Genomic DNA, 9825 nt, shown 5'->3' on the forward strand with positions numbered 1-9825 from the left:
TTAGGGTGTCTAACAGGATGCCGGGGGATAAGGCAGGAATACCAAGTCAAGAGATGGATGATCATAAAAATTTATCAGACGAAGACTTTTGAGAGGGAACACTGAGTGCTCTTAACAGCTACTAGAAGGTGACAGGCATTCACTAGAAAGACACAGGGGAACCAGGGCATATGGCTGCCCTACTGACGGCGGGGTCACAGTGGGCCTCAAGTGCCAAGCTAAGTAAGATATCAGAACTTCATACCCGGAATCTTAGAATCTTGGAGTTGACAAGAAATGCCAATGCCCTCCAGCTTGGCCACTCCATCCATACCTCTGTAACTGTTCCTAGAATATTTATCAAGCCTTTGCTTAAATATCTCTGTGACAAAGAACACACTGCCTTGGATCAGCTCTGTTAGAAAGTTCTTCCTTGTACTGAGCTGAAATTCATCTCCCTGTATCTCCCACCCACTTGGCCCATTGCTGCCATCTCGGAGAGTCGGCACAGGTAAGCTTTCTCCCACAGGAGAGAGGAAGACGTGGAGACGGCTAAAGAGGCTCTCTGGACTTCTCTGCAGGTTAAACGTCCTGCAGCCGTCCTCACAGCAGCACGATGGGCACTGCTCCTTGCCTTCTAGCTCCTAATGAGCTTTGAAAATGCCCCTCTCTTGTCAGCTGCCTGCTACTATCTTGGTTGGAGCCACCATCTCTTCTTGCTTATACCACAGCGATTCCTCCTAAGCCATTTCCCACCCCTTTTTTCTCTCTCTCTCTCTCATTGACCATCCCTCTAACCCATTGTCTATATTGATCTTTCCAAAACTGATTGATCTTTCCAAACTATGTTGATCTTTCCACAAAACTGACTGTGACACTGCCCTGCTTACAACCTTCAATAGCTCCCTACTGCTCTGAAGGTCAGCCAGAGCCTCGAAGCACAAAGTTCTAGGCCCACCCACCTCTCTGCTCTCGTCTCTCTCCTCCCCACACCCCCCTGGGTGCACGCCCCTTCCCTCGGTTCCTTGCACAGGACTTTTGCCCCACCCAAGTCACTTCACCTACACGTGGAACCTTCTTCCCTCCCTCCACCACCTGTTCCTTGATAACCCATACTTCGCTTCTAGGTTTCGGTATAAACATCATTGCCTCTAGAAGTTTACCCTGATTCCATTAAGTCTGAATTAAAAACCCCTTAAGTGGTTCCTCGGGGACCTAAGCTTCCCCTATTATAGCAAGTATAACATTGAATTAAAATCCCCTGCTTGTTCATCTAGCACCTTGCCTATACTGTGAATGCCCTGAAAACAAGTCTGTTTTTTCAGCACCATGATCATCAGAATCTAAGCACAGTGATTGGAACACAGTGTGCACATATATATGTATGTGTGTATATATATATATTTTTTACATATATAATATATATATATATATATTTTACAGTATGGATGGATTTTATGGATTTTTCCATAAGACGTTATGGGAAAACTTGAACGAACTTTTTGGCCTACCCAATATATGTATACATGTATGTGTACACATATGTGTGTGTGTGTATATATATATATATGTATGTATATATAAACATACTCTATACACATACACATATATATACATACAACACACACACACACATACATATATATATATATATATATAAAATTTTTCTGTAACATCTTACAGAAAAATCCAAATGAACTTTTTGGCCAACCCAATATATGTGCTCAAAAAAATGTATATATATGGCAACCCACTCCGGTATTCTTACCTGGGAAATCCCATGGACAGAGGAGCCTTACAGGCTACAGCCCATGGGGTTGCAAAGAGTCGGAGACAACTTAGCAACTAAACTATCACCACATACATACATGTGCTCAAAAAATGCTAATGAGTTCATATTTAGCACCCAGAACTAGATACAATTGTTCTAAATGTGGTCTGCATAACACATATTAGAGTGACAATTGCCTTACACGTTCTATATTCCACACCTCTTTTAATAAAACCTAACATTATTTTAGCAGAAATTTCATGATTGATTTCACTGTCCATTTAAGTCCCTACACCGTAAGTATACGAAGCCACCACTTCTGACTTTAACTTTTCCTCTTCTGTGCTCAAACGTGCTCCCTCTCTGTGTCACACACACGATAATGTGCAAATGACTCTGGGCACACACATTTTTCATCTGTTTTTGCACACTCCTTCCAAAGATAAAATATCAAAGTGTACTACAACGTATTGCTAACTTCTGGATCCCTAATTCTTAATTAAGCCTTGTCTCTTGAGCAAATGTGAGTAGTGTGCTATGCCTTCATGGATATTAATAATATTGAATAAAACAGGAGTGGAGATGGACCCCAGGAGCACACCTTCTAAAGAGGTCCATCTGCCGATCAGCTATGCTTTAGTGAATGCGTTCGGACAGTCATTGATCCAGCCCACACGCATGCTCCTAACACAGGAGCACGTCACGAGATCTGGGCCCTTCCTAAAATCACAGTTTTTGAATTGACTAGGTAAACTGAGTATAATTATGTTCCAGATGTCAATCCTTTCATAAACTTTATTTTAGTTATCCTTTTTTAATAGATAATAAAATGGTCGCTCAGAGAGAAAGTCATGCAGCTCACAAGTGCTCGAGCAGGGACATGACCCCCAGTGATTCGACTGCAAGTTCAATGGCACCCAGTCCACTGGGACCCTCCCAAAAGAGAAAAGGTGCGTTCTTGGACTGAAGTGGGCTCCTGGTGATCACCACCTACTCTCCCAAATGCCTGCTGAATGAATAACATCTTTGATTAGAGATTCTGAACCTGAGGTTCATGACCATGCCAGGGGGCCCAAGAGAAGTCTTGGACGAACCTCCTGAAAGTTTACAAAAAGCACCATATGGTGTATATGATACATTTTTTTTCTAAAAAGTAATGTATATTTGAATCTCACAGTAATGTACTGGGTCTCCAAACAGTTCAAAGTACAATTTGCAGTTTAAATAGCTCCCTATTAGAACGTCACCGTCACTCTGTCTATAGAATTCTGAATGCACATATTTCTTTAGAAAATCAAACTGAAGTTTTTCATCTCTAGTCTCCAAAGCCTCCATCACTCTAGCAGGCCTCAGACATCTCCTCTGCTGGTCCTTTCAGAGCCTTGTTTCTGGTGTCAAAACATGCCAGCTTGATTCTTTGACGTCAGTTTATCAAAGGGCTCTCTCAGAGGCCCACCTTGAGACTCCTCTGGCCATTCCAGGGCTGGAATGTTGAGCTTCTAATGCAGGGGGCACAGGTTCGATCCCTGGTCAGGGAGCTAAGATCCTACATGCTGCGCAGCTAAAACAACAAAAGAAGTCCACCTCACTTGGGTTATCTCAAACACCCTGAAAGTCTACACCTTCACTTGTTAAATACTGGAAGACTGCGCCTGTCCCTGATCATCAGGGTTGACGTTCATTCTTCATTCTTTACCTGTTGTATTATACATTGTATCTCTGTCATCTTATTCAACACCTGAAGATCATTGTCACTGATCAGAATCATACAAGAATTCACATAAACGCATTGTGCGTCCCCCCTGGGTCCAGAGGACAGGCTCAAAGGACGCGAGGACAGACAGAGCTGATCCTGCCCTCGAGGAGCCTACAGACCAGTGGAGGACGGACAAGCAAGCAGACACTTGCAACAAAGAATGGTAAATGCTCTGACAGAAGAGAAGAGGAAACTCTGGGAGAAAAGGAAAGGACCACCCACCCTGCTGGAGGATAAGGAGCTGATGGCCTGGGTGGTCTCCAGGAGAGGGGCTGCCAGCCAAGTCTAAGAAAAAACGTAAGTCAGACCAGACCCAAGAGAAGGACACGGAGGAAAGTCAGGGTGAGGAAACAGCTTCACATGCCTGAATTTACACACTGCATGCATACAGTGCGCATCAAACGTGCATCACACATGCAGAGGAAGTGGGTGACTGCCAAGAGATCACACTGAAGACAGAGGTGAAGGGCAAGTCCAGAGCTCCCGTGTACATCAACATTGTTCTCAAAAGGAAAAACCAGGAACCCACTGCGCACTCTTCCAAAAAGATCTGCGTGATTGCACTGCATTTTAGAAAGACCATTTGATACAGGACAGTGACAAGACAGGGCGCCTGGGGGTGGGCAGTACTGGTCTCAAATGAGACTCACAGAAAGCTGGGACCGGAGTCATCGTGGGGCAAACAATGGGAGCTGGCCTGGAGACACCGGCAAGTGCGCAAAACCCATGGAACAGGGAGGGGGAACAGGACCTGGGGCCTGACCAGCATCATCAATGAAAGGGGACGATGGCTCTGTCCAGGGTGACTCTGGCCTGTGTGGCTTGGACGACCAGGGACCCCATTGCGGAGGAGCGGGCCCAGGAGGGGAGGGGAGGAGATGCTCAGTCTGAACTAGTGGACTTGAAGGGGCTCCGTGAGACCACAGAGTGGAGAGGTGCGGTAGAGAAGCGTGGGATTTAGGAGAAAGACCCAAACAGGCTACAGATGTGTATGGAGCCGGGGAGCCACCAGGGTGGATGAGGTATCCCAGGGAGACCAAGGGGAAGCCAGAGGGCAGAGGGACACACCAACGCTGCTGAAGGGAGACAGTCAATGGGTCTGCAAGGGAGGCAGGTATCAGACTCCAGGACAGTAAACTCATCAGAGCGAGGGTGAGCAACCGCTCACAATGACACAGAGAAGCCCTGGGAAGGCTGAAAGCCACAGACTGCACGGTGGAGCTCCCAGAGGCCTCTGGCACCCCGGCCAAGCTTCGGCCTCAGGGCAGAGCAGAGGCCCCTCCGCACCGCCTGGGCCAGTGGTGCAGGAGCCTTGAGAGACGCAGGTTCGAGCCCGGGGTGGGGAAGACGCCCTGGAGGAGGACACGCCACCACTCCCGTGCTCTCGCCTGGAGAATCGCTGGGCAGAGGGGACTGGCGACCTGCGGCCCATGGGGTCTCAAAGATGCTGACCGACTGAGCGACTTGGCGCAGGAGGACATGGAGATGGTGAGCGTCACCCGCTCTTTCAAGAAGTTGGGTGTGAGAGACATTGGAAGGCGGCGGAGAGCAGGCGCGGAAACGCGACAAACACCTACTGGCTGAGGAGAGGAAGGGCGGAAACGCGACAGACACCTACTGACTGAGGTGAGGAGGCGCGGAAACGCGACAAACACCTAGTAGCTGAGGTGAGGAAGCGCGGAAACGTGACAGACACCTACTGGCTGAGGTGAGGAAGCGCGGAAACTCACAAACACCTACTGGCTGAGGTGAGGAGGACTATCCGTCCCTGGCCCCGCCGGCCGGAGGGGAACGACCTCCACAGACGCCAGGGCGGCCTCCTCCTCTGCGTCCTGCCGGGCACCAGCGGGGCTTTTGTTCCCTGCCCTTATCCGGGGTGAACCTTTAAACCGAAACCAGGGCGTGTGGCGGACTGCAGCCCCGACCCCCGCCGCCCTGGGCCCCCGTCCCGCCCCGCTGGGTGCCGGCTCCGAGGCGGCCCGGCCGGACTCCGCGACCCCCGCTCCGGTCCCAGAGGAGAGGCTCCGCTCGGCCCGGGGGAGGCACAGAGGCCCGCGGCTCGGGCGCTGACCCGGCCTCCGGGGGGCGTCTCCTCCGGGGCCAGGCGGAGGACCCCCCGAGAGCTTCGCCGTCACCGATGGCTTAAAACAACAAGCCGGTCCTCCCCGCACAGCCCTGGTTCCGCAGGTAACACACAAAGCGCCCGGCCGGCCCCAGGACGGAGCCCCGCGGACCCCGACCCCGCTGCGCCTGGGGCGCCCATCGCCCGGAGCCGCGGCGCCGCCGCCCCGCCGGGACCAGCGGCCGGGTCTCCAGAAACGGGGCGCGCGTTTGCAAACCCCGACGCTCCCGGGCGCCCAGGCTGGAGGCGAGCCCCGCTCCGCGTCCCGCGCGGGGAGGCGCCCAGAGGAGGCCGGAGCCCGGCCCAGCCCGGCGCCCACCTACCCGCTCGGCGCGGCGGCCCATGCTGCTGCGGCCCCGCGCGGCCCCGCCGGCCCTGCCCCCGGCCGGCCGCCCGCCTCCCGGCCTCCCCGCGCCGGGCCGCCGTCCCGGGGCCCCGGCTGGCGCCGGCCTCCGGCAGGACGCGCGCATGACCTTTGCCTGGAGCGGCCCCGGGGGCGCAGACGGGGCGTCCGGGGGCCGCCGCCCCCACCCCGACGCGCCGGGTTAATGTTCTTCTTTCAGGGAGACTCCATGGGGTCTGACTTGCCATTGCTCCTGCATCCGGCCCCGGCCTCTCCCCGGGGTTTCCTGCCGCGCGGTTGGTGAGTTCCCTGAATTAGCATTTCCAGGTTAAACGCGGGCAGTGCCTCCTATAAAGTCCTCTCACACTCCGGGAAATAATACCCCCATTTTCTCCCCCTGAAGCTTGCAACAGTTGACAAAGACCTTTGGACAAACAGCCTGTCATTTGACCTCCCAAACAATGCCAGGAAGGCTCTCCTACGACTGCCATTCTACACAGAATGAAAAAGCAGCTCCAGAAAAATAAGATATTTACCCAATCACCCAACCAGAAAGTGGAATCTGCTGGGGTTTTTTCAACCACGTCCTAGGTGCAAACCACCCACCTCCCTGCTGAGTGACCCACCCCACTAACTGAATTATAACACAGAAGCACCTATTATAGTCATAATGTATAATAACATAGAGCAAAGATAACTATTCTAATTTTTGGATTATAAAAGTGTTAGGAAGTGTTAAAAAAAGGTGTTAAAAGTTAAGGATGTCCACAGATACCTTGAGTTCATAGACTACGTTGTTTTATTGTCTGATTTCTCCTCTTTGCCAACTGCTAAAAGGATGCTGCGAGAACCAGACTGGCCACTCTGAAGTGCTGGAACAAGCCCAGGGATTCCTGAGGCTGCTCTGAGTCCATCCCTGGTCTTAGTCAGAGTCTTTTCCCCTCCTTTTTCTGGACCCTTCCAGATGGTGAAATACTGAATGAAAGGGGAAAGGTCTGTGAGACTGTAAAGAGAGCCCTGAACAAGGAGTCAGTGTACCAGAATTTTAGTGCGAGGAGGACAGCTGTGGTGCGGGTCTGCAGAGATGCTCTGGAAACAGCTGGTCTGGAAAGTGGCATCACTCTGATTTTTCCACTGAGACAAGGGGAGAGGGGCTGATACTCACACTCAGTCTGGAAGGACTGGAAGGTTTCGGCCACGAGAAGAGGAAGAAGGACATCACTGACCGGGACAGCATCATGTCCAAAAGCTGTCCTGAGGCCTTTCTGAAAATAGTTCCTGCAGGGGAGAACAGAGGGCGTGGGAGGCTGTGACTGAGAGGAGGGTGTGGTTTGGACTCTGATCTTCTGTGTCTCTTGAGGGGATTTGGACTTCATCCTGCCGAGCCTGATGGGTTACTATGACTGGCTTGGGTTACCAGCTCTTAACACGAGGGTGCAGGAGTCATAGACTATTCTACAGCAAGAAATGTGTATCTGTCTGGTGGTTGTGGGCATTGGCGTCATCAGACAGATACAGTTTCTTCCTTTTCCTAGCTATAAACTGCAAAAAATATATTTAACCTCACTAAGCCTCAGTTTTCTCATCAGTGAAATGGGGATTATGGTATGTGCTATGAGAATTAAATGAAATTATGTAGGTCAAACCCTTTGCCTTTCTTCTGACAGTGACAAGTAGCTACTGTTATCCTTACAAGTACTTTATTGTGTATGTACGGGGCTACCATGGAGTAACAAGGAACTAACTCCCTTCTGATGCCTTCCCTTCTTCCCATTATGCTTGTTTGGCTTTTGACTCTTTAGAGGTCTTCTGCTTTTTTCCTCCTTCTCGACATCACTTCCTTCCTTTATGTCCCGGTTTTATGACTTTAGTGTCAGTTTCATCTTAACTCGCTTTCCTGTTCAGTTTGTTTGTTTCCCGGTCCAACCAGGGTCAGACCATCTCCAAAGCCCCAGCCACGGCATGGTGCTCTGTGAGCGCCACACAGTAGCGCATAGCGTATCCACCGGCCCCATCACCTGCGTGCCCCGAGGCCGTGGCGCGCTGCCCAGCCCCCCGGACGCCTTCAACGCAGCCCAGGCCAGCCCCCCGCCCACTCCACAGTCCTTCCCACCCCTCAGAACCCACTCCCGGCCGCCTTTCTTTCAGCAGTCTCCTCTTTGCCAGCAGAGATCACAGGAACTAGCAGGAGGGAGCTCTGCTTCCTGTCCGTTCACCGGAAACTGTATGTCCAGTCTCCAGTCTGCGTGCGACAGAATCCCTCTCTTCTCAGGTCTTCTGGAACATTCTTTCATCAACCATCCCCTTAGCTTTCAGTTTGTTCTCTACTGATTTCATCAGTCTACAAACACATTCAACTGTCTCCCACAGAGTGTGCTCCATCTTTCCTAATATCGTCTGAATACATGCCTATTCTTTTTAACAAAGACACACACACACACACCATGTGTCCACTGCATAGAACATACTTCTTGGTGGATCTTCCAAGGCCAGTTCCTCCTTTAGAACCAAGTTTTAAGTCACCTCTTCACAGAGCCTTTCCCCGACCAGCCGATCGAGGAAGCTGTCCTCTCCCTTGTTATCAGCTATCAATCTTCTTCACTTCCGTCACATCCTTTACCCCGTGTTGTGAGGAGAGATTCCCTTGTTCCCTTACCTGTCTATTTCCTGCTGCTTCCACTAGCCTGAAACTTCATGAGGGCTGGGACCCATCTTTTAGGCTTTCAAAAAACATTTGTCAATTATAACCCCCAAGTGCCTCAACCATTTTTGCCTTACTGTTTTATTTTTTATCTCCATTAGGCAGCCTACTGGTTTTCAATGTTGACTAAGTGAGAACTCCCTGAGGAGCTCTGAAAAAAATCCTGACACCCAGGGCACTCCCTGAGGTGAGACTCTATTACCAGTTTTTGTTAATTTTGCAGGCAATTGTAAAAGCCAAGCCAGAGACCACAGACCTAAAATGTCTGCCTGACACATGGGTGAGGCTAGGCAAAGAAATGAATGGATGGGGACTTCCCTCAGGATCGAGTGGCTAAGACCCGGCACTCCCAATGCAAGGGACCCAGGTTCGATCCCCAGTCAGGGAGCCGGATTCGACATGCTGCAGAGAAGATAGAAGATCCTGACTGTTGCAGCTAAGACCTGCACAGCCAAATAAATCCATATAAATATTTTCTGAAAAGAGAAATGAACGGATGAATGAACGATTCAAGGAATGGGATCATTGAGCTCCTGCTTATCTTGCAATCCGCTTCCCCTGGGTCCTCCTCACAGCATCTGTTATTTGGGCGTTCAAGGCAAACAAGCCCTGTACTCTCGTGGCTCTAAGCTTCAGCATAATATCAGCTCTACCAAGATCACCCACTGAGCATCTCAGGTGCCTGAGGCGTTTCCCCGCTGCTGGACTCCCAGGAAGCTCTGGTTTGGGCTTAGGACCTTTTCTCTACCAGATCCTCCCCAGTGACCCCAGAGGGCTCACCCTGCTCCTTGCGTGTGTCCCTGTTAGAGTGGTCATGTTGCTGCCAGCAGCTGTGTCGTGATTCGTTTTGACTCTGAGATCGTTGCTGTGTTTATTTTTGTTTTGGGTTTTTTAACAGCCACATTGAGCTATAAATTACATAGCGTACAATTCCTCAATTTAAATGGTACAAGTCATGGTTTTTAAGGTATTCACAGAGTTAATCATCACTACAATCAATTCTAGAACATGTTCTTCACTCAAAAAAAAAAAAACTTTGCAAGACATTGTAGCCATTAATCATCCCATTAATCATCCATTAATGACTCCCCAATCTTGCAATCCTAGATGACCACCAGTCTACTTCCTGTCTCTATAGATGTGCCTGTCTTGG

The 9825-nt window shown here is 50.4% G+C and overlaps 1 protein-coding gene across 4 annotated transcripts in view; it reads right to left on the bottom strand.

The window, feature by feature from the left end:
* Positions 1-7226, bottom strand: part of ENPP2 (ectonucleotide pyrophosphatase/phosphodiesterase 2) — a 128551-nt gene extending 121325 nt beyond the window's left edge. For 3 of the 4 annotated variants that reach the window (XM_043484127.1, XM_043484125.1, XM_043484123.1), the window contains exon 1: positions 7137-7226. In XM_043484127.1, the coding sequence (XP_043340062.1) occupies positions 7137-7211 (75 nt within the window). In that variant the 5' untranslated portion in view covers positions 7212-7226. Of the gene's footprint in view, positions 1-6216; positions 6800-7136 lie in introns of those variants that run through there. The other variant, XM_043484122.1, reaches the window with a different exon arrangement.
* Positions 7227-9825: the final 2599 nt, after the last annotated feature.

This window comes from Cervus canadensis, chromosome 12 (genome assembly GCF_019320065.1).
Source record: "Cervus canadensis isolate Bull #8, Minnesota chromosome 12, ASM1932006v1, whole genome shotgun sequence".
Lineage (NCBI taxonomy): Eukaryota > Metazoa > Chordata > Mammalia > Artiodactyla > Cervidae > Cervus > Cervus canadensis.